Here is a 26,265-nt window from a genome sequence, read left to right as displayed (position 1 = left end):
AAAGAATAAAGAAATACCGAAAGGGGCGCCAATTTTGGGGCCTACAGGTTGTCGGCGTCTGCTCGGAGCATTCTAGCTTCCGAGCCGTGTGTGAGTTGAAGTGTTAACTCCCGTCGCAGGTTCTCTTTGCAAAGTGCTCTGTGTGTGTGTATAAAATAAAGAATTTCGGGTGAAAGCCAACGCCTACCGCCCTACGGGCCGGTTTCATGGTTCCATTGCCGGGACATCAATCACTTTTTCCTCAAAGAGTGAGCCTGGATTGTTCAGGGTAAAGACACACAGTGCAAGAACGCGGGGATTACACTATGGCCGACAAGGGGAAGGGAATTATGGAAGAGGGTTCCTCTCCATAGGACAGGCAGGAGATTCCTATGGTTTTTGAGATTGGCGAGAGCTCACGGCCACGTCAGTCTGTACCTCCTGTCAACGTGAATGTCCCTCCAGTAGTACAGGGCTTTATGACAGGGCAACTCGAGGATGATGCGTTTAAGACTCAGTTAGTTGCCGCGGTGAATGTCTTTTCGCAGCTGGTGCAGAATCCGAGGTTTATGGAATTCTTGCAAGCGCCACCAGTGCAACATCAAAATAGGCAACCTACGCCGCGTACGGAGCTTGTTGAAGCTCAAGCCCAGGTACTTCATGAGGCGCAAGAGGAAAGGGAACACTCGCATGTTGCGGAGTCAGGGGCTCCAAAGCAGGTTCCTCCCGTGCTTGAACAGGTGGCTAGAACGCCTATTCCACAGGTTATGCCAGTTCAGCCCGCCACCTTTCAGAGCCAGCATGCTGTCTTGAATGGACAGGGAGCTAGATACCAGGCTATGCACTCAGTTTTTCCACCACCCACGGTACATCCTGGGTATTTCGGGGGTGGATCAGTGTTCCAAAGTATGGCTGGTTATGCGTCTGGAAGTCAGCCGTACATGCCAGGAACAGTGTTCGGGGGTATGCAAGGCATCATACCAAACCCCATGTATGGTATTATCGGCATGCAGCAAGGTTTCCACGGCAACCAGGGCCAGTTTGAGGTGCCACAGGGTCATTTTGGCATGGCTGGTTTTTCTGGACAGCAGCCAGATATCGCACCTCTGACGCAAAATGTGAATGGCCAACACGTGCCGATCATGCCTACTACAGTGCCCATGTTGCAGACCATCCCGTATGACAACTTGGGGGCACTAGAGAAGCCGAAGGCTTACAAAGAGGGTGGTGCAGCAGTAAAGTTCAGTACCTTCAGTGGTTTCGAGGACAAGACAAAGGCACTCACTTTCCTCCAGCAGTTTGATACAACTTATGCGGGAGGGAATTTTACAGAGGCCTCGAAGGTCAGGAAAGCTGCCACTTTCTTAAAGGACAATGCGCTTACCTGGTGGACGACATTGTTAATGCAAGGACAGGCACCCGCCACTTGGGTTTACTTCAAGCAAATGTTTGCATCTGCTTGGCTATCAAATGAATTTGAAGCCGATGTCTTGACAGATTGGCACCAGCTTACGGCAGCTTCGTGCAAGAGCTTGCTGGAGTACAATAGGAGGTTTTGTAAAGCATTACTCTCAGTGACCTCCTACAGATTTGTGCCACTGACAGAGCAGATAGAGAAGTATTGTTGTGGGTTGCCTAAAGGGCTTCGCGATTACTGTACAAAGAATAGAGTGGCTACCCTTACTCAGCTTATGGAAGTTGCGAACACTGGTCTTGCCCTGTTGAAAGGAGAGGACAGTGGATTTCCGAGCAGTGATAAAGGAGGGCAGCAAAAGAAAAATTCAGCGAAGAAGCCCTTTGTGAAGACGGCTCCTGATGCGTCACAGGGGTCAGAACAGGCCACCAAAGATAAGGATTCAGCTGGGACTTCTGGAGCGCAGGCAAAGAAACAAAAAAGGAAGCCTTTTGTGCGCAAGTCGCTCGAGGAAAAGAAGGTCCTAATGGCTGAAAACAAATGCTTTATATGCGAGCAGCCTGGTCATATTTCTATCCATTGTCCACAAAGGAAAAGGCCAGCTGACTCAGAGGATAAAGAAGACCAGAAAGGCAAGAAGCCTAAACCCACGGCAGGTTTAGTGCCAGACATGGTGGGTGACAGGCCCAGCACAGATGCCAGTGAGTTATGCAGGGCATGGGGTAAAGTTAGGGATCAGACGGCACTCATCTTCTTTGATCCAGGTGCCAAAGCCAACTTTATCTCACCAGAGTTAGCTATGAAGCTCGGCATCAAAGCTGAAGAGATGGGATACACAGCAGAGGCAGGGTTGGCATGTCCTGGCCACTCAGAGTGTGCTACTCCCATCATTGGAAAACTGCGTCTGCATATTCAGTCGTATGTGGACACTGAAGAGTTTTACATCATGCCGCTGGAAGGTTGTGACGCCTTGTTGGGGATCCCGTGGATGTTCCGAGTGCATGGAGTCTTGGATGCCTACAACAAAAAGATCACTGTACAGCATAGGGGCAAAACTCACATCTTGGATGTAAAGCTTAAAGGAGAGTCAATCCCTATTGTATCTGCTTCTGCTATCACTTCTGTAATAAAGAATCATCTTTCTGTGTACTTGATTTTTGCACGTGATGTCTCAGATAGGGATCAGTCAAATTTATCTGTGTTAGATAAAGAAAGGTCAGCATTTTTGCAAAAGTTTAGTGACTGTTTTTCTGATTCATTACCGTCGCAATTACCGCCAGAGAGACCTGAGGACCATCGGATAGATTTGGTGCCAGGGTGTAGCCCACCAAATAGACCTCCCTATAGGGTTAGTGCGGCGCAGCAGAAAGAGATTATGGGCCAGGTTGAGGAGTTATTAGAGAAGGGGCTGATTCAGCCTAGTTCTTCACCCTTTTGCTCCCCAGTGCTCCTAGTGCAGAAGAAGGACGGCTCATGGCGCATGTGTATTGATTACCGTGCGTTGAATAAGAATACCATCAAGAATAGGTTTCCTATTCCTCGCATTGATGATATTCTCGATCGTTTAGAGGGTGCTACAATTTTCAGCAGGATAGACCTGAAGAGTGGGTACCATCAGATTCGTATAAGCCCAGAGGATGTGCACAAGACTGCGTTTAGAACGACATTTGGTCTTTATGAGTTTCTAGTGATGCCGTTTGGGCTAACAAATGCTCCTGCCACGTTCAACAGAATGATGGACCGGATTTTCCGCTCGCATCAACAGTTTGTTGGAACATTCTTCGATGACATGATTGTGTATTCGAAGAATGAAGAGGAGCATAGGCGTCACTTGACCATTGTGTTTGAAGAGCTGCGTAGTCACAGGTTGCTTGTCAATCCTAAGAAAAGTGAATTCTTCCTTGAAGAGATCCACTTTCTGGGCCACATAGTCTCAAAGGATGGTGTAAGAATGGATCCCGCAAAGGTCGAAGCTATCAAGACATGGCCAGACTTGAAGACTGTGCACGATGTCAGAAGCTTCTTGGGATTGTGTTCCTACTATAGAAGGTTTATCAGAAATTTTGCAGAGATAGCATTGCCTCTTCACGCATTGCAAAAGAAAGAGGTCACTTTCAGATGGACCCAAAAAGAGATTTCAGCTTTTAGTCTCTTAAAGGAAAAGTTGACTTCAGATCCAGTTATTGTTTTGCCAGATCTCAGGAAGTCATTTGTGGTCCAGTGTGACGCGTGTGGCAGTAGCATCGGAGCAGTGCTAATGCAAGATGGACGGGTAGTAGCCTATGAAAGCCGAATTTTGCAAGGGCCAGAGAGGACTATGCAAGTCTATGAGAAAGAGCTCTTGGCCGTGATTCATGCGCTTTCTAGCTGGAAGCACTACCTCTTAGGTGCTGATTTTGTTGTCCAAACAGATCATCAGACCTTGCGATACTTCTTGACACAGTCAAAGTTATCCGAAAAGCATATGCGATGGGCAAACATTCTTTCCATGTTCCACTTCCAGATTATGCATGTGGAAGGCAAGAAGAATGTTGTGGCTGATGCGTTATCAAGAAAGCCACAAATTTCAGCTGTGTCAATTCCTTATCATCATGAGTTAGATGACATGAAGGAACAGTATATTGCTGATGAAGATTTTGCAAGGATCTTTGAACAGTTACAAGAGGGGCAACATCACGAGCACTACCTCCTCAGAGATGGTTTTATGATGATGCATGGCAGACTTTGTGTCACTAGGCCACTGCGACATAAGGTCATGGAAGAGAGTCATGTCCCACCGTATGCAGGGCATCGTGGCATTGATGCAACAGTTAAAGCGGTAGAGACGTTCTTCTATTGGCCTACCTTGAGGAGAGATGTGGATGCCTTTGTGCGAGCATGCATAGTTTGCCAAAAGGTCAAGTTTGACAGGCAAAAGGCACCAGGGTTGTTACAACCACTGCCGATTCCGGATAAGCCATGGGAAAGCATTGCTATGGACTTTATCTTTGATCTTCCAAGGACACCAACAGGGAATGATGGTATATGGACCATTATCTGCAGGTTCAGCAAGCAGGCCCATTTTATCCCTGTCAGGAAGAAGATAAAATCTGATCAGATGGCACGCTTGTTCGTGTACAATGTGTTTAAGTACCATGGTATGCCACAATCGATTATCAGTGATCGTGATCCTCGCATGACCAGTTTGTTCTGGAGAGGATTGTTTGAGAACATGGGTACTACGCTCAAGTTCTCGTCTTCGTTTCATCCACAAACTGATGGACAGTCAGAAGAGGCCAATTCTACTGTCTTAGATCTGCTGAAATGCTATGTGTCAGATAATAAGGGCAAGTGGGAACAGTATTTGCCTATGCTTGAGTATGCGTACAATAATACGGTGCATTCGTCTACTGACAAAGCACCTTTTGAAATTGTTGAAGGCGGCAAAAAGGTTCCTCCCATTTTGCATACAAAGGACAAGATCTTTGAGGCAGATCGATATGTTGAGAACTTGGATGAGATGTATGAGAAGATTAAAGTTGCCTTGGAGAAGACTCAGGCAAAACAGAAAAAGGCTGCTGATCGTCACCGTCGTGAATTGCTACTATCACCTGGTGATTGGGTTCTTTTAAGGTTCGAAAAGGCAAGGTTAAAGAAGATGAAGGGTAAGGAACGGCTGTTTCCTAAGCTCAGCATGCGTTACTATGGGCCTTTTCAAGTGCTTGACAAGATCAGCGATGTGGCTTACAGGCTGAAATTGCCTGATGCGTGGAAGATTCATAATGCGTTTCACGTGAGTCTTCTAAGACCCTTCGTGGGTGATGTGCCAGAAGATATGCCAGTTGAGGATCAGCCAGAAGTTGAGGAACTTGATGAGATCCTGGTACCTGAGCAAGTTTTGGCACATAAGGACAGAAAAGTTAAAGGACAAGTTGCAAGACGTTATTTGGTGAAGTTCAAGAACTATCCGCCTATGGATGCAAAGTGGATGGAAGAGCATGAACTGTCAGAGTCACCAAATGTATTGCAGCTCTACCTTGAAGCCTTTGGGTTACAGCCTACTTATGCCCCAACCCAACGTGTGCAAAGGAGGGGTAATGATAGAGCTAGTACATCAAATGTACATATGAATTCAGTGCCATAGATGGAAATGGCAAAAGTATGAAGGCCTCATTAAGTCATTTGTATCTATGTATGTTACGACCTTTCTTGCGGATACATGCGATGATAAAAGAGTGTTAATAGCACAAGATCATCAGTGGCGTGTATTTATGGTATGCAATCGAGGACGTTTGCGATTTCAAGAGGGGGGTATGTCACGAGGACGTGGCAGTTATTAACCATGTCACAGAGATGTGGCAACTGCTAACCTTGGTTGTTGGTTTCTTTTCAATGGGGTTTATTTTATTTGTTTAAGACCCTCTTCTTGAAGTAGCAAACGGTCGGACATTGTATGGCCAATGTGAACGGTAGATTCACCCGCAGACGGGAAGTGGTCGGCACTGGAATTCGTATGGTAAGAAGATGTCTAGGCTCAGAGCAAGATCATATAGGTCCCCCCGTCGCACTTAGCAAGTTGGTGGATACTAGGAAGTGAACTCAATTAAGGCGTAAAGTCAAGGTGGGACTTCCAACAAAAAGTATCCGACAGTTGGGCCACATTGCATTTTTGGATGCGGTCCCAATGAGGATAGATGGTCAGAAGACCAGTGGGAGCCCAACGGAAGCATCTCCTAAAATTTAGGGAACTGCTATTTTGGGCCACGAAATGTGTTCGCGTCATTACCTCCGGTATGACTAGGGGAACACTTTATAACTCTGCCGCGAAGTCAACTGACGCGTCGGTTGGGATATTTTTAAGCGGCGAACCCGAAACGGGAAAATGCTTGAAAATGCGCCAAGTGTCACATTTTGGTGAACTTTCCTCTTGCAGAAAAATGGGCGCTGATTTTTATGCTGGGAGAGGCCTCATTTGCAACCTGTCACAGGTTAAGAGCTATGGAGTGCTTTCTTTCCCTCTCATGTACAGTGTGGTGCTAGGAGTGATGCCCTGCACACTACACACTGCTCTCTCTCTCCCCTACGTGCAGTTATGTGATGCCCCACAAGAGGGCTACTCATTTGACTGATGTACAGTTGTGTGGGTTCATGCTTTTGTGCTGAGGCAAGAGCCTCCTTGAGCAGGAACAGGGGTAGCTAACTGCTGCTCCAAAGCAGGCACTGGTGAGGGTCATAACCTCACCGTACAGGTGCAAAATCAGCGCTGTGTATGCGTTGTAAATTCACTGTTTTTCAGCCATACGGACGCCAGGATCATTGGGAATCGTGCCCCACTGGCAAAGAACAGTTAGGGGACTGTTTGGGGCTGAAAACAGGGCAAAAACCAATAAATACAGCGTGCTGAATTTACTGTTTTTGGACAGGAATCAGAGGGTATATGACAGTGCAAGCGAGTTCCAGCAGGGGAATTGGTTTCGCGCAAGTTTTGGGGCTGTTATGCTGCCGAAATTTGGCCAAATCAAATGGTATCTAGGTGGATACACGTGAAGGATTCCCAGGACCTTACCTTGTAATTTACCCTCCTAAAGAATAAAGAAATACCGAAAGGGGCGCCAATTTTGGGGCCTACAGGTTGTCGGCGTCTGCTCGGAGCATTCTAGCTTCCGAGCCGTGTGTGAGTTGAAGTGTTAACTCCCGTCGCAGGTTCTCTTTGCAAAGTGCTCTGTGTGTGTGTATAAAATAAAGAATTTCGGGTGAAAGCCAACGCCTACCGCCCTACGGGCCGGTTTCAATTCGTGGCTGCTGTGGGCTGTCGCGAGCAGGTCTTGGGGTGGCCTTGAAGCTTCACAAGGTGGGCACGCAGCAGCGTGGGCTGCACTGAGCAAGGCGACAATCTCCTGAAGCGCACGCACAGCAGCTGCAAGGCAACACGACTTCGTTAGCAGGCAGAGGCAGATGCTTAGGGTTCGAAGGTGGACGGGTTTGCTTAGCAGGTCGCACACGTGCACATACACAAGGTGAGGTTCGACTGATTAGGGTTTCGAGGACCTGTAGGCGACTCTCTCTCTCTCTCTCTCTCTCTCTCTCTCTCTCTCTCTCTCTCTCTCTCTCTCTCTCTCTCTCTCTCTCTCTCTCTCTCTCTCTCTCTCTCTCTGTGCACAGAGTCCCGCGCTGTTCTACGCGTAGCACGTCCGGCAGACCTACGCACGCCCCAGTTGTTCTACACGTAGGAAGTCAATGTGGTTTCTAATTCCTCACTCATGCAAGCTATGGTTCAAACAAAGAATGTTGAGAATGTGGATGTGGAGGAGTTGAAGGAACGGAAGCGACGTTCCAAGAACATTGTTATTCGTGGAATTCCCGAAGAGAAGTTAGAGACACCTTCTTCTCTTGCCATTGTTATTGAAGATTTCTTCAAAACCCACTTTGTCATGTCCGGAGTTATGGTCTATGGAGCACATAGAGTGGGGAAGCAAGGAGCTCCTCGCTCGGGAGAACGGCCAATTGTATGCACCATACCGGATGAGACCAAGCGAAAGATTATCCTTGATAATAGTTGGATCTATTTGAGCGATACAAAATGTTTTGTATGTGAAGATCGCACTATTAAGCAACAAAATATGCGTCGCAAGGCATATGAGGAAAAGAATAATAAAAACAAGGGGATCTTTCATGAAGAAAATGTGTCCAAGAAGGAGGCAAGTCTCTCAAGCACATAGGGATGCGTGACCTATGAGACCGAGTTACAATTGAAAATATGCTTTTGGAATTGTAATGGATACCCATGGAATGCGGGGGTTGGCATTGATGAACTAACAAGCAAAGCCGATGTTGTACTTCTTGTTGAAACTTGGGAGCATGATACACAAAGGATTAACGGCTTGGAGGATTACAATGTACATTCATTGATGTGGTCAAAGAATCTCAAGCAACGAAGAGGACAAGGAGGGTTAGCATGTATGGTTAAGAAAGGATTGGAAGATTTTGTATCAATTGTGAAAGATGACAAGTACAAACGTTATGTATAGCTGAAAATTATGACACCAAAAAGAGCACCCATTTTTGTAGCCGGTTGCTACATTCCTCATCATGATTCTCCCTTTTATGCTTGCATGGATAGAGATCAACCATTTTCTGATTTGGAAGAGGACATTGCTTATTTCAAAGGTGAAGGTGATGTTATTGTATTTGGGGATATGAATGCTCGCACAAAAACATTGCAACATGATACTCAACAATTTGATATGCCATACATTTCAAGGGAGTTGGAGGAAGTTCACTTGTATGATCGTACTTCAATGGATAAGAAAGAGCCGGATCACTATGGAAAGTTACTTTTACACATGTGTAATAGCACGGGTATGCTCATTGCCAATGGTGTATCTTTGTGGAGTGGAACCAATGGATTTACATGTAGGAGACATAATGGGGATAGTGTGATTGACTATATGCTACTCTCTGAAGCCATCATGTATCGCATAAAGAGTTTTATGTTTGGTCAATGGACCCCGGAATCCGACCATCGCACCTTATGTATTGACCTTTCATGTGGAGAAGCAACTAAACATGATAATCTCAGCCAAAGGAAAGAGAAGTTATCACTATGTATGGATTTCAAACGGGCACCAATGTACATTGAAATGGTTGAGCAAAAATTATGGATGACAAAGCTTCAATGTGATGCACCATTGAAAACTAAATGGGAAGCTTTCATGAAAGCTATTTGTTTTTGTGCGGAAGAATGCTTTGCCATAAAGCATCTCCATGGTATCAACAAAGATAGATCACGCAAAAGGTGGTTTGATAAAGAATGTCAAGATGCTCGAAAGTCCTTGATAAAGCTTGATGCAACTATGGACAAAGACAACTATCAAAGTCATTTGCATACATACAAGGCATTGATTCAAAAGAAGAGAAGAAGATGGGAAGTAAAGCAACAAGAATTTCAAGTCCAAGAAAAGGCACATGCATGTGGAAGATTTTGGAGAAACTTGAGAGGCAAGCGGATTGAGAATTTTGGTAACTTGAGAATAGTGGATATGTACACACATTGTAGGCAATTATATGAGCAAGCAAATACTGAAAAAATGCCATTTTATGGTTCACTCCCATGTATGCCGTCTTTTTTTACTATTGAGGATGTCTGCGGTGGGCTTGAAAAGTTGGCCACTCGCAAAGCGGGAGATCTTCAAGGTATCAAGCCGGAGATGATCAAATGGACGGGAGATTTTACCCATGAGTGAATGTGTGATATGTTCAACCTTGCACTTCAACATGGTATGCCTTTTGATTGGAGTACTAATTGGGTTAAGCCTTTGCATAAAGGAGGGGATGTAAAGAATGTAAGCAACTACCGGACTATAATGATTGGGTCTCTTATGGCAAAGTTGTTTGGGTGCATAATGGAGATGAAATTGAGTGATTGGGCTGAAGAGAATGACAAGCGTGCAAAGGGACAAGCGGGTTTTCGTCAATGCCATAGCACCATTGATCATCTTGTCACTCTTCGTGTTCTCATGGAGGAAAGTCGGTTGAAAGGCAAGCGATTGTATTGTTGTTTTGTGGACTTTAAGAAAGCCTTTGATATGATTCCACGTAACAATTTGTGGAGAAGGATGGAAGAACTCCAAGTGCCAAGTGAGTTTATGCTTGCGGTTTCTCGAATCTATGAGAAGGTGATTTGTCAATTGCGCATGGGAAGAGAAATTTTTGTAAGCACTATTGGGGTTAAACAAGGATGTCCATTGTCACCAACTCTCTTTGGTCTATGCATCGATCAATTGGAACAAATGGTACTTGACTTTATGCAAGAAGAAGGCATTGAAGAGGTCACTATTTGCAATGCGGTAATCATGCTTTTGTTGTATGCGGATGATGTAGTGCTTCTAGCACACACTTTAGAAGATGCACAAAAGCTTATGGTTGTCCTTGAGAACTTTTGCTTGCATAGTGGGCTAATTGTAAATGAATCCAAAACAAAGGTTATGCTTGTGAAAACCAACCATAAGGAGAAGCCATGCATTGTGTACAACAACGAGACACTTGAAGTTGTTGAGAGCTTTAAGTACCTTGGCCTTGAGGTTCCATCCAATCACAAGTGGCATGAATGTGCTATGCGTCGTTTGGAAGCGGGAAAGAGAGCATATTATGCATTTGAGAACATGTGTAATGCGGGAAACATCAAGTGTTGGGTTCTCAAGAAGTATCTTTTTGATGCATTGGTGACACCGGTTCTTCTTTATGGAGTTGAAGTGTGGGGCGGGACCATCTCAAAGTCTACTTGGAAAGAATTTGAGAATGTCCAAAAGCGTTTTCTTACAAACTTTCTCCAAGTTAAGACACAAACACCATATATGCTCCTACTTCTTGAGTCGGGATCTCTTCCAATTGAGGTTATGGGCATGGAAAGGGTTGTGGAGTACATGATAAAGATGCATCAAAACCCCTCACATCGACTTCCTACAATTGCATGGGAAGCAAGCAAAAAAGTCCAAAAGACGCATAAAAGCAAGATCTTGAGCACGGGATGGATGCAAGACATAAAGAAGTAGTTTGGGAGATGGGATGCATTACACTTGCTACATGATGCTTCAATTGACTCTCAAGTGAATGAAGCTTTTCTACAATGCCAATGTATTACAGCTTGGGAGAAATCCGGTGGGTCACGCTTCATACATTACACCACCTATATTGCCCCCAACTACAAAACCATGTTCTTCGCTGAGAGAGGAAACCGTACTCACACTTACATGCTTGAGCCTATTCCCTTGTCCGCGATACGCACTATCGCAGCAATTCGGCTTAGCTCCCATTTCCTTCGATGCGAGATAGGGCGTTGGGACAATGGAGAAGAGTCAAATCGATTGTGCACATTATGCTCACTGTAAGTTTGAGAGTCTGAGTACCACACACTACTAGAGTGCTCAGCTTTTGATCACATCCGAACTTGCTTCTCTCACATTTTCAGCCATAACTTAGACCTACACACTTTCCTCTCCCAGCCAAAGTGTGGGCTCTCCATTGCGACTCTCATCACTACAATTTTGGAGCATCGAGAGTCACTCATCAGCATACACATACTACATCACATGTAACTTTGGTCCCATAGGTCATATTTGACCTCCGAGGACGATAATAAAATATCTCTCTCTCTCTCTCTCTCTCTCTCTCTCTCTCTCTCTCTCTCTCTCTCTCTCTCTCTCTCTCTCTCTCTCTCTCTCTCTGTGTGTGTGTGTGTGTGTGTGTGTGTGTGTGTGTGTGTGTGTGCAGAGAGTCCCGCGCTGTTCTACGCGTAGCACGTCCGGCAGACCTACGCACGCCCCAGTTGTTCTACACATAGGAAGTCAATATCTCCTACGCTATTTCATTTTAAGCCTTAAGGAAATTTTAAGTTAAAAGAGATTTTAAGCCTTAAAGTTTAAAGGCCTTTAAGCTTTGAAATAAACTTTTAAAGTTTAAAGGTTTTTAAGCTTTTAAAATGCCTTACTCTCAGTCCCTCACCCTAGTACCCTAGTACCCTACCCCACATTTGTGGCTCGGGTTCGATGGATCCGCCTACCGAAGGAGAAGGCCCGGGTGTAGATAGCTACACCACCCCCAAAAAAACGACGACTACTTTCAAACAGAGAAACAGAGATACTGTACTATCACCAGGATCCTTACGAGTCGGGAAAACCTCTAGGATACATGATGAGCTACTGATGGAGAAGGTCCAGGTGATGCTCAAATCAAAACTAAACTATATGAGAGATGACATCAGGAAGGAAATGCACGCGAACGCTGAGATCTACAGAAACTCCATGTATGGAGACATGATGAGAGAACTAAGGAGAGAGATCCGGGGGATACAGAATGAGGAAATTCAGATCGTGAAAACGGAATTACGAAACCTAATCAAGGCCGAAGTAAATGTAACAGAATGCATTATGCAAAAGAAACTCGATGAGGCAGTAGCAAGTTTTGAAGCATGGAGAACAAATATGGAAAAGCACATGGGGGAAAAAGATGCAATAATCGAGGAGCTAAAAAGAGAACTTGCGGCTTGCAAATCCGCAACTAAGGAGAAGGGAGACGACCAACCTTCGCTGTTGAAGGAGCTCGAGAACATGAAGGATCAGATGAAAGCTCTACGGGAAGGAGAGGAACAGAAATCGAAAACGGCATCTTCATGGGCGGAACGTCTTGTTAAGACACAAGAAAAGGTTGATGAAGCAGAGAAATGGATTGAGGATGCGAAGAAAGGGAAGGCCCAGATGCCTAAGACCACACCTACCTCCACCATTATTAATATGACCATTGAAGAAGAGCAGAAAAGGAAGAATCGGGCTCTGCATGTGCGGGTCACAGGAGTCAAAGACAAAGAGAATGTAGATGAAGAAGTGAGGGAACTGCTACAACGCATGGGCATCACAGAGCCTACTCACACAAGTGCATGGAGAGTGGGCAAGAAAGGAATCAACGAGAAGGGAAACGTAAAGGATAGGGCACTTATTCTCCGCTTTCCGAATATAGAAATAAGGAAAGAATTTCTAAAGAAGAGGCCAACTCTTAAGAAAACCGGTATTTTCCTGGGAGATGACCTTACATTGGCACAAGTGGCACACATGCAAGAGTTGATGCCAGAGATCAGGGCAGCAAGAGAAAAGGGGAAAATCGCCTTTTATAGAGGAGGGAAAGTAGTGGTTCTGGAAAAGCGCTCATCATGACGGTGCGAGACCTATGGGGCGACGCTCCAAATAGCGGCGTGGAATTGTAATGGATCATATAGGCTAGATATAGGTGCCTTTGAAGACAACTTTAGGGACAGAGACATAGTTTTCTACTCAGAGACACACCAGATACAGGGACAGCTTATGCCACATGTGAAGGGGTATTTATGGGAAACAGCTGGTCGACTAGACAAGAGATCTCTATGAGGTAGCCGGGGTTCAGGAGGAGTAGCAGTCTTATTTAAAGACGAGCTGAGACCACTACTACAGATTATCAGGAAAGATGAACAAGCAAGGTATATGTGGGTGAGAATGAGAGCCGAGACAGGTAGATTTCTATATATCGCTATATGCTACTTCCCTCCGAGTACATCAGTCTACTCCTCACCTAAAGGACAGTCCCCTTTCTCCATATTGAATAATGACATATGGGAGTTCTCTAGAGATGGAGACATCGTTCTCTTAGGAGACTTTAATGCCAGAACGGCCAACTCTCAAGCAGTATTCTATGATACTTCTGAGGAAATGCTCAGAGAAGTGGATTTATCACAGGAGGGGCTTACTAGAAACTCACAGGATAAAGAACACACTGAATATGGGAGACATCTCATAGAGATGGCAACTACACATGGTTTGGCCATACTTAATGGTCTAGAGAATTTCCCTTTATCTGGGGGATTCACATGCTTCCCGCACAAGCATGGGGCCAGTACACTGGATTATGTCATGACTTCACCAAGCTTTATTTCTAGTATCAAGGACTTTAAGGTGGGACCCAGACCGGTTGGGATTGCAGTGGATCATGCTCTCTTGACCCTATCAATCTCCTTCCAATACAATGCCTCTCAAGTACAAAGGAAGAAGACACACACAAGATATACTTTCACGCCAGAGACTGATTCAGTCTATGTGGAACAGATCTATAATAGGATATGGGCAGCCGAGCCAGTATATACTGTAGAGGAGATTACTTCTCAGCTAACAGAGATACTACATGGAGCAGCACAAGAGGCATACCCACATACTCAGCCTGATCAGAAGAGAGGATCTGGGAACATGCCTCAAAACAATTGGTACGACGAGGAATGCAGAGAGACGAGAACCCAGGTCCAGAAAGAGCTTACACTTGGGATCATCACATATAAGCAGTCTCGGATTGCTCTTCGGCGTATAGTACGTCGCAAGAAAAGGGCATTTTTAGCCAAACTGGAGAAGGATTTATATCAGCTCTTCTTGAGTCAGGACTCACATCAGGCCTAGCGTTTATTTCACGAGCACTCATCACCTCCGACAATTACTTCTCCTAGATTTGGGGTCAATATGTAACAGCATTATATACGGTATCTGGACTTACCAGATCCGCTAGAGCCATGCCCTGCTCTACTAGTACTTTCTTTACTGCGGAAATGGTGGAAAAAGCCATTGATAAGATGAAGACAAGAAGAGCATATGATCATGAGGGTTTAGTAGCAGAACATCTGATCCATGCAAGGGATCTACTTTCAGAAGTCCTTGCTCGTCTGTTTAATCGGGTCATGTGTGAAGGATTACCTGAATCTTGGAAATTATCTACTATCGTACCTATTTTCAAGTCAAGGGATCCTATGATACCCGGGAACTACCGTACCATTATGGTGGGTCACACATTGACCCGACTGTACGCATCCATTCTGGAACAAAAATTGAGTAGATGGGCAAAGAATGAAGGCATAAGGGCAACAGGACAAGCTGGATTCAAGAGGGGTTATTCCACTTTAGATCACATTCTTACGCTCAGAGCCATTATTGAGGAAGGAAGAGCAAGCGGGAGAAGGATGTATTGTTGCTTTGTGGATTTTCGGAAACCTTTTGATACAGTACCAAGGGCCAGATTGCTGCTCACAATGCAAGAGTTAGGGGTCCCCAAAGAGATTATCTGGGGATCATGGCCTTATACAAGTCAGTAACTGGTTATGTACGTACTCCAGAGGGGATTCCGACACTGTTCATTCCACCGTTGGAGTGAAGCAGGGATGCCCACTGTCCCCTACTTTATTTGGTATGTATATAGATGAGGTATCAGATTACATTGATAGAGAGGGTGACAGAGGTGCTCAACTTGCAGGGTCATGGATCCCTTTGTTGTTGTATGCAGATGATATTGTATTGATAGCAGAATCACCAGATGGAATGCAGAGGCAGTTAGATGCATTACATAAATTCGCGGAGGACAACAGACTGTCGGTAAATTTGGGTAAAACCAAAGTTATGGTGTTTAACACCACACCGCAGTCGGTTAGGAGATCGGCACCTACATTTGCATATGGCCAGGATACAGTAGAGTACACAGATGCATACACATACCTTGGTGTGGTATTTACAGGACCGAAGTTTACTCTTAAGAAAGCAGCGGATGCTAGATTGTCCAGAGCCTCTGCGGCCTTGGGAGGGTTGGAGAGGATGTGTTCACAAGTGTAGTTTCAGGAACCACGAACAAAACTTTGACTCTTTGATACTGTGGTGGCTTTGACTATGCTTTTTATGGGGTCCAGATTTGGGGACCATCTGTGGATCAGGATAATTGGAAGTCAATGGAGAGACCTTTGGTATCTATGATTTCCCGAATGATTAGAGCCAAGGCCTCCGTACCACACGCGATTACCCGAGCGGAACTAGCTGCCCCTCCGATAGAAATTGAAGCTCTTACCAGATCAGTGTCCTTTATACATGGTTTATGGGATACAAATAATTGCCGATATACTAGATTGGCCCTCGAATCCTCTCAACAATTAGCAATGAAAGGAGATAAATCATGATTGTATGCGCAACTGTCCTCGTGGTTTCAGAGAAATGGGTTCAGTATGGAAAGATTACCCCCCTTCCAATACTCTCTTGAGGCTCCATCACTGGCAATCACACGAACGGAGATTAATAAAATCATCCGCCACGATCTTATACAGTTGGACACTAAGAGGACATGGGTAAACCCTACACAAGAATTGGGCACGAAGATGGCAGACTACAAAGAAAACTTCCTACAGCTATCTGAAGGTGGTTTTGTGATTCGCCCGAGCTACATGGATACCCACCTGTCTCATGGTTTGAGATGTGCTATTGGTCAGATTCGTACATCCTCACACCAGCTGGAAATTGAATTTGGCAGATTTAGGGGAATCCCACCTGAGAGCAGAATTTGCAAGTTATGCGGAATGGAGCCAGAGACAAAATTACACTACATATGCCACTGCACCGTATACTATGAGATACGTGGGCGTTTCCATTGCCTATTTAAAGAAGGCTTTGGACCTCTAGATAGACTCATGCAATACCAAGATCAAAGGTGCTTAGGCCTGTACCTACTGGAACTACATCAGCACAAGGATAATCTAATGAGAAGACAAAGAGCACTACAGCCTCAGAGGCAGATCATAGATTTCTTCGGATCGAGAGAAGCAGGAATGGAAGGAGAAGCAAGAGGCCAGCAGCGAGCACAAAGGAGTACCCACATTCATACCAAAGGCACCCTCATCGACAGGGCGATTGAGCTTAAGAAATCGAGACGACCACGACCGAGATGCAAAAGCACACTTCACCGGAGGAGACTACAACAAAGGATTAGAAGCATTCTATCCAGACACCCAGAATGCTCCTAAGAAGTTTATCTAATACTTTGTATTTAGTTTTTCGCATTTATTTTCACACTTTCACACTTTTCAGACATTGTAACAGACTCACCACTTTTGTATCAGTTTGGTCTCATAGGTCACTCTGGCCTTTTGAAGACGTTAATATAACATTTCATCTCTCTCTCTCTCTCTCTCTCTCTCTCTCTCTCTCTCTCTCTCTCTCTCTCTCTCTCTCTCTCTCTCTCTCTCTCTCTCTCTCTCTCTCTGTGTGTGTGTGTGTGTGTGTGTGTGTGTGTGTGTGTGTGTGTGTTAGGTGCAGCGGAATGAATGTTTGCGCTTTGCTCAAGATGAGTGCTACGAACTGTGCTCAAGGTTCCTTTTGTTCTTATGAAAGGGAGAGCCTTCTGTTCTTAATGAGAGAATGCTATGATCACAAACAAAGTGAATGGACACTGTGCGTGCAAGTGTATGAGACTGAGAGATAGAGAGAGAAGAGAGATACGACACCAGAGACGTTGTAAAACCCTCCTCCGAAGGCCCCACTCTCGTCGGCGAGAGTGGTCTACTTATGATTGCACAATCTCGTACAAATGGTATGCATGAGACTGATGCAAGTCTAGGCTATGTCGATGACGACGACGGTGATGACGACGACGACCTAAGGGCTGAAATCTGCAATCTTTTATCTGCTGTCCAAAAACGCTATGGGCTGAAATCTGCAAATCTTCTATCTGTTGAATTCTGACTCTATGTCGGTGACGATGTTGATGACGACGATGCGCTGAAAACGCAAATGCGGAAACTGTAAACCTTGCGGAAACTGACCATGCGGCAAGGAATTGCTGCAAGAAGGTGAGATCTGCGAGGTTCGGGACTTTATCTGCGGGTACTAACTGCTGAAAACTGAAAACGCTGATGTTCCTTGATGTTCCATCGCGGTAAATCTGCAAAACGCCGGGGCTGATCTGCAAACCAAAAACGCTAGGGCTGAAAATCTGCAATTCTGACGCTGTTTGTCTTGCAAATGCAAACGCTAGGCTGATCTGATGTCCTGCTGCTGCTGTCGGAATCTGCAAGTGCAAATCGCTGGCTGATCTGGTCCAAAAACGTTAGGCTGTTGCTGTGGAGCAAAAACGCTAGGTCTGTTCTGCTGGGGTTCTACTGAGAAGATGCCTGTTGAGCATGTGCTCCTGCTGCCTCTTCTGCCAAATAGTGCTAGCTCTAGTTTGCTTATATACAAACTTAGCAAAATTGCCCTACCTACTTTCCAACAAAAGTCACTTAAAAATAATAAGTGAAAAATGTCAAAAATAGGTAAAATAGGCTAAATGCACTGGAAAATTCCCATGATGGAATCTTATGGATTTTGATGGGAATACTGATGATCATGCTATGTGCAACCAGACGATATGCATCTACACTAAGTGACTGGGCATGCACGGTCTACGAATAGACTCACAAAAAGTGCCAGATCACTTCTAATCTAGACTGACTGAACCCTAATCATGTTGTAGCTTTGTCCACGGACACATAGGGTTGGATGTGTCACGTGACACTCTCTCTCTTTCTCAGCACTCATTCACAGTAGCATTCACTTTGTTTGTGATCATTGCACTTGTACTCTCTCTCTAAGAAGAACGAAAGGCTCTCCCTTCCGTAAGTAAAAGGAACCCTTGAGCACAATTCGGAGCATTCATCCTGAGCACTATCAACATTCACTTCCGCTGCACCTTACACTTTGTGAGCCTCTGGCAGGACGTGCATGCCCAAGCAAGTCATAGTTGCATACCCTCTCTTGCACAGTACAATTATTCCAGCATAAGCATTTTTCATTTTACCACATGTGAACCACCTCTGACTGAATTGTGATTTAGTGTGAAGTATTTTAAAGTGATTCTCTCTCTGTGTCGTGCAAGATTCTCGAGCTGGGGTGTCCAAGTCTATTACAGTGGTATTAGAGCAGACCATACCGCAGATCTTGACATTTTTCTGACACTTTTGACAAGGATTCATCCTCTTCTGAGAGTTCGAACTCCGATGACCACATGTTTTATTCAAAGAAGAAGCACTTTTACAAAGCCTTTTGTATTACAATTTACACGGGATATGCCACTTACAAAACACGGCCGAAGAAAGATTGCAAGATACCACCAAAGGTGAAAAAAACCCTCAAGATTCTTTGGGTAAACAAAGCTAAGGTGAAAAAACTAAGGATTGGCAGACAAGTCCATTGTTAGAAGTAGGATTATCTATGGCCAATCAAACAGAGGCAATCCATTATTTCCTAGGACTCGAATACCCTTACTCTAAAACCTATCACAGAGTGTTGACCATGGGACAGGTTACCTTGATCTTATTCATTATCTACAGCACATGGCTACTACGGTTAATACCATTTATAGGGCATATGCATGAAATTTCACTCACTTTCATGATATGAAATGGAATTTGAACACTTACACCCATACCTCATGAGGTAGACAAATTATTAGCATGTGACAAACTTCAAGCTCCTCACATACACAGGATAAATAAGTGGCTTGTTATGAGCCCAATTTCAAAGATGATACCTAAAGGGACACTTTGTAATATGCTAGTAAAGATCTGCAACAAGATTATCCATACTGAACTCAGTTTTTCCTAAATAATGGAATAATCCAAATGTACTTCCAGACTTTCAATTTTCACCATGACTAGCAAAGCACTTGAGGACTCAAGAAGCAACAGTGTTACCGGGGAACGCCACCCCTTGGCATAGAACACCCAAACGGTGTTTCGAGGGCCCAAATGGTGTTGAGAGGGGCGGGCGGGGGGGGGGGGGGGGGGGGGGGGGGGTGTTCATGAATCATGACCTGGAACAGCCAAACGTTCCAGATAGGCATCTGATATCAAAATGGTTGGCCCGGAATGGCTGGGAATGGGCAAATTTTCAGATTTGGGTGTTTTATCTTGTAAGCTATGAACACCTTTATGCTTTGTGCATTCCCCAACAATGGTCATTCTAACATGAAGAGCAGCAAAACCTGCATTACTCTGTGGATGAATATGAGTATTGAACTGCATGCTGGATACAACAAGTTTGTGAAAAGGTGGGGCTAAACAAACTCTACATTAAGGCCACCCAACAGCTCTGTTGGATTGGTGGTGTTGAAATGTGACCACGCATGACCTGTCCTCTATGAAGAGGGAGATGGCATGACAAAAGCGACGGTTCTCAACACATGGAGAGTGCTTTCCATATTTGGGGCCCCTATAAAAAGGGGCACATAGACACTGGCACCGCTTTGTAGTTTGTTCCTTTTCTTCAACATTAAATCATATGTCCAGACTTCAACATGACACCTACAAAAGCTTGCTACTACATTTTCACCATTAAGTCTCTTCATATGAACGGTTAGCAAACAAGACTGCAAAAGTCGCTTCAACCTTGACAGATTGCTACCCATGAATGGCAGAGAACGAATTGCGCAAAACCTAATATCATGACATCAGGAGAAAGGAGAACTCACTCAAACCGTCATCGACGAGGAAATTGAAGACAAGGCCATCGTGAGAAAATGTCGACTTGCCATTTACAGGCGGCAGACTGCGGAGAGCCTGCTCTGAAATAGCCTTGAAGTTGCCTGCAGGTACATTCTTCTTGCTAGAAGCGATCTGCTCTGCTAGAATGATGCCACTTCTCGCTACGAAGCTATATATCAAAGCATTCTGCTCCCCCATTTTCTGTGTGTGTGTGTGTGTGTGTGTGTGTGTGTGTGTGTGTGTGTGAGAGAGAGAGAGAGAGAGAGAGAGAGAGAGAGCGCGAAGGCGCGCGCCCGCACTGACGTTAAACCAAAATTGAATCTTGCGTGTCTGCGGCCTGGTTCACACTCGGCTGGAAGAATGGCACAACATCCGCTTGGCCACCTTAACATCCCTTGTAAATGGCATTGTGATGCGAAGTTCATTTTGGAATGAATGCGGCCAAATGTCAACAACCAGGTAGAAAGCAGTACCCAATTTGAACCCACCATGAACTTATCGTTTCACTTCGCTGTGTAGGATACCCTAACCATGAGTTGAGGTCCATTAATAAGGGGTCAATATAGACAAAGGTCTTGGAAGAGGTCCATTAATAAGGGGTCGGGGAAGAAAGGGAAGTTTGGGGGGGGGCGGGGGGAGTGTGCGCTTCTTTCATGCAATAAAAAATTGTTGGAATTAGGTTTGTAGGGATGCACACATGGCTTGGAGAAGATGAAGAAGTGCAAGGCACACAATACAGAGTCTTTTTCTTAGTGTGCAAATATTAAGATAAGATAACCCTAGAGTGATGGGCGTATATATAATGTACGGGGGAAAAACCTCTTAGTGAGGAAAAAAATGCCACAACGGTCCTAAGTGTATTCACGCGCATCACTACCACGTATAAGGTAACGATTTCTTTGGTTTGCAAGACGTTATCTTTCTATATTCCCTCTAATAAACTCTTTGCCCCAACATTTTTGACACATACACTAGCTCATTTCCCTTTTTATTAGGTGGAATCTTCACAGATTCCATCTTCACAGATTCCACTTGTGAAGATTCCACTTGATACAAGTTCTCATATCACCTTTCAAAATTGAAGTCCATGCAACACCTTCGATTCAAGCATAGGATCTCACCCACCATATGGGACCGTTTGTGTAGTCCACGGCACTGTGAGCAGCTGCATGCTCCATGCAAAAAGCCATAAGCATTGAAACAAATCCTTGCTACCCCTCCCCCCCTTGTGTGTCGCTATCTATCACCGGTCACCAACATTGGCTCTTCCATCCCCTGCCTACTTTGTATCACCACCTAGCACTTAATCACATTTTCCAATTCGATCACCAACTAGGTATCTTCTAAGATACACCTTACTGAACCCCAAATCCGCGATTTTGCCAACATACTATGTAAAATAATTGATAGTGTCCACATATAAAGATACCCCTTGATGAACCCTAAACCCACAATGATGCCCACATACTGTCGACGGGAGCTAGCCCGATCAGTTGAGCATTCGAGCTTAGTGACCCAAGTCATGGGTTTTCCTGAAGGCATACCTTTGTATCTTACAAGCAAGAATACTTGTATTGCTACCAAAAACAAAAACAATCTTCTTTTGTTTGGTTTATCAACGATGGAAAGGGGGAATGTTGACACACCCAGAACACAATCAAAACGCCTCTCTATAGACCAAGATGGTCGCAACACCCCAATCCACTCAATATCACTTCGAAGACCATGTAATTTTTCACCACACACTCTTTAAATTGATTACCAACAAACTCACATGCACTTTAGAGAATCTGAGACCCACACAACACACACATTGCTTCAATTGCACACACAACCACCACGCAAATCTCCTCCCTCTCTCCCTCCCCACCACACGAAAGAAAGGCACGGGGAAAATGCACAAACACCGCACCAACCACAAGAAGCGAGAGACAATAGAGAGAACAAGCAGAATCTGGAATTGACAGTCAAAAGTGGGAAGGGCTAGCTTGATTCTTCCAAAGTCAACTTACAACATGCACTGCCAAGTTCTCCTCCACACGCTCGTCCAGCTTCTCTTCTCCGTTCTTGAAGCCCTTGCTGTCGCAAAAAAGAACTCCTCCAAACTGCACAAAAACATCCTTTTTATTGGGGCAAGTAGTTGCTTTTAGCAATCACTTTTTTTATCGGACCCTTGCCATTTTTTTAGCATTCTCGCACGTAAACTGGCGCTTTTCGGCTCATCTTGCATGGTACTCTACACAGGAGGGACCCCCACTTAAGCCGTGGGCGCCACAAGCCTCTTGTTCACACTTGTCCTCATTTATAAAGGATGAGCCCCTTGGGCCTTGTGGGAACCATCCCAACGGGCGCAAGTCAAACCGCCGCCAAGAGGCCACCACCAACCAACGGCTACTGCCGCCGCACATCATCGCCTGTCATGCAAAAGGGCACCCATGAAAGCCGAGCAGCACGCGCAGGGTCGCCCTCCATAGCCACACTGAATGGGAGCTCCCTCCCTCTTCTCTTGTGCCTTATGAAGTTGTCACCACTCCAATATAACTAATGTGAGCTCCTGGACGTGCATTCCCCATGTGGGATCATCCTCATTGCCAAATGGCATCATCGTGGCCACCCACCTCCATAAAGCTCAAAAAAACTCCCTTTGCTTACATAAAAAACTTCTTTTGAGTGCCTCTTCAACCCTCTCTAGTTTTTTGCTCATTGGTCTGATGCCCAAGCCGCAAGGCCATAGTGAAACTCAATATCCTTGTGGCTTTGCCGTTTTCCAACCTCCCGTTTTCCTCGAATGATGCACCACAAAAGAGAAAAAACCATATGGTCCCACACCGCCGCGATTGCCTGCCAACTTCTATCTTCAGTATCTCCGCACTTCGAACTTTGATTGATGCCCTGTAACTTTTTTTGGCCTTATCATGTTGCATAGTATCCATAAAAACCCTAGAAAAGTTTCAAAATCTCCTTGATGGCATGCCTACCGAGGTGGTTAAACTAGAACATAATTGGCCCTTGGTGAAACTTCAACTGCTCGTAACTTGGCCGTCATGTACACAAGACAAGCACTTCCGGCTCTTGCATTCACTTCCACTCCAACCAACCATCTACTAACCCATCCCCAGCTAGGATCTACAAACCACCTTAAACTTCAAACCGCCATAACTTGCACTCCATAGCTCTGATTGAGAAGCCGTCTAGATCGGCTCGTACATCACAGTGAGGGCCATCTTTGGCATTTCCATTTTTGCACTTTGCACACTTTGACTAGCCACCTTTGATGGACACCTTGGTAAGGAATACTGGCCCAAAAAACCATCTATATCCACTATCCTTTGCCTACCCTTTACCTTTAGATTTGCTTGGCTGCTTGGGCATGCCCTTATGAGGGACGCAGGAATAGCTTTTGCCAAACACTTGACACTAGCATGCACTGCAAGGTGGAGTGGCTCTACAAGCATATATGTATGTCCAACATAAGATAAAATTTATATTGCATGCAATGCTAAAGAGAACAACTCAACATTAACCATTTTCACATACCTGGAGGGTTTTCTCCGACCACTCTGGCCATGTTTGATAGGTCCTCTGCAGGCCTGCCTTGTTATGGTTAAGATGGACGTGACTCCTAGGTGCCCCCTTCTGGTCTCGGATTGAAGGAAAGTGTTGGTACATTGTGGCTCATAGCACCAAGGCTCTGAGCACTATCATTGACCTCTATAGAATGCTCCTCAACTACATGCTCGCTCTCACTACCACTGGAGGCCATATCTCTCGTCCTTCTCTTCCACGTTGCCGGTCAGCCAAGGAGGCTTGCAGGACTGATGTGGAGCCAATCTTTGGGTCTTTCTTTGAGGGCCGTTTCTTTGTTTTGTTCAGAGAGAGTGCATCCTCTATCACAAAGGATTTCTTCCGTGAAGCATTATGCTCCGCTATTAATTTAAAAATGAAGGTTAATGTACCCATGTCGTATTGCATGGCAAAGGCAAAATCTACACAGCACGATACATATGTAAAGCGCTTCCTCTTCGGGTGGGTACTCCTTATCCGGGTAATCCAGCCACCAAGGACACTTTCCCCACACTCCCTTTGGCCGCAACTCATCTATCCATGCGGCCGGATATAAGCCTATCTCCTCTCTCTCCGACATGCGCCATGCATCACTGGGGTGCTCGGGAATGAGGAAGATTAGAGCATCTCTCCACCATCTACAAGACAATAAATAATGTTTTGTGCCACCATGACAAGATTAGTGTGTGCTACAAAACATACGTAATGTGTTTAGCAAAGATATCCAACCTGTAGAACATGCGTCGTGCCGTCCAAGCGAAGTGGGGTTGCTCTTTGGGATCTTGTGTGGACTTGAGCCGTGCACTCCACTTCTTGAAGGCTTTGCTAAAGTGGTTCCGTCTGTATTTTTGCAATGTGTGTGCAAGTGTGCAACCATGCCTCTCTTCAGCCTTCTGGTGTAGGTCTGCAACATGTTGATTCTCGCCCTCCATTTTCTCGGCCATCTCAAGCACTCTACTGCAGCAAATAAAAGGACACAAGTTAGATCACCAACATACAGATTCAAGGACATAATCACTTGATCCACCTTTCCAGTTGCCACCAATACACGTGATAGCGAAGCCATTGGATCCATGCCTTCTCTGTCAACCCTATGCCATTCTCTTTCAAGGTTGCATCCCCACCTTGGAGCAAGTCGATTAAGCGGCACTTCCTAGCATAGGAAAAAGGGAGTCTTCTTTTTCATTGAGACATAATCAAAAGAGAAAGATATCAAATGACTTACAAACATTTACTTACTCTTGGGGGCTAATGAGTGCTCGCGCAACCTCTGCCACTCTAGATGGTGTCATTTTGGTGGTCTTCTCACCCTAGCCTGTAAATAATATACATTTTTTAAAAAAGTCATCACCATTTTTTGGATTTGCAATTGTTGTTATCTCAAGTCCTTTGCGCGTGAAATACTGTTTTGTTTGAGATAGCACAAAAACGATACTTTGCTTGTATGCGTTAGGTTCCAAGTCGTAGTCTAAGCTCGCTTTTGATGGTAACCCTTCAATTTTACTGTTGTACATAGCATCGAACTCTTCCTATCATTTGCAAAGGACACAATCAAAACATATATAATAAGAAATCATAATCAAATCACATGCTCATTTAGCATTGCTTTAAAGCATACCTTCCAAATGAGTTGAGCAAGGACACCCATTGGTAATTTTAGCCACTTTGATTTTTTTGGACCCCTAAAGTTCAAAGCCCTCTCTGCTGCCAGTCACGCTCTTTCCGAAAATTTTTGCAAGAGTGAAGTTAGGTCCACTAGCCCTAGCTTTCTCATCATGAATCTATCATGCGTAGTGGTGTGAGTAATTGAAACCCTTGTGGCCCTGTTTAGATGTAATACACATTGTCAAAAACAATAAGATGCATTTACATTCGCAAGAAACAGCTGGATTTACTTGTTTATCATTCCAAAACCAATAGAAACTCCGTTGTCTCATGGGGTTGAAATTCAACAAGCATGCACTCTACCCGTGGTGCCTCCTCAATGGGGATGTCGTTCTCGTTTATCCACCGCATCCATGCCTCCAATCTGTGATTTCCATCCCAAACCACAAAGTACCTCTCGACCATGTGACTAAGCTCGGGGATTAGACGAAGCTCTTCGTCCAAGTCATATGACATCGCAAGATCTCTTGAAGTGTGACCACAACGAGAGATTTATTTATGATCGTCCCCAGGAATCCGCTCACTTACAATAAATATTGCCATGGTTGGTTGGTAGCTTTTATTTGCAATGAGGAGTTGCAAATCCACCACATGGTCATTATGCGTGCGGATGGCGGGGTTCGAAAGAAGTCGACATAGAGGTAAGCGCGAAAGTTTGCCATCATAGGGAGCTCTATGAGAATCCACCCAACCCAAAGAAATATGCTTGTTGGTCACATTTTCAAACACTTCATTTCTTGTGTCTTGAGTTGTGATAGCAATTTTCACACGATGGCTCAATTCTCCACTTGATTGCGTTGTTCCACCCACACCAATTACGACGGACACA

General features: G+C 44.9%; 1 protein-coding gene across 1 annotated transcript in view; it reads right to left on the bottom strand.

The window, feature by feature from the left end:
* LOC147433016 (vesicle-associated membrane protein 721-like) overlaps positions 1 to 20,571 on the bottom strand; it is a 61,978-nt gene extending 41,407 nt beyond the window's left edge. Inside the window, exon 1 of the mRNA XM_086492770.1 lies at positions 20,195 to 20,571. Coding sequence (XP_086348896.1) covers positions 20,195 to 20,405 — 211 coding nt within the window. The 5' untranslated portion in view covers positions 20,406 to 20,571. The remainder of the gene's footprint in view (positions 1 to 20,194) is intronic.
* Positions 20,572 to 26,265: the final 5,694 nt, after the last annotated feature.

Source organism: Adiantum capillus-veneris, chromosome 20 (genome assembly GCF_014529385.1).
Source record: "Adiantum capillus-veneris isolate H3 chromosome 20, ASM1452938v2, whole genome shotgun sequence".
NCBI lineage: Eukaryota > Viridiplantae > Streptophyta > Polypodiopsida > Polypodiales > Pteridaceae > Adiantum > Adiantum capillus-veneris.
This window is presented reverse-complemented; position numbering and strand designations above follow the sequence as displayed.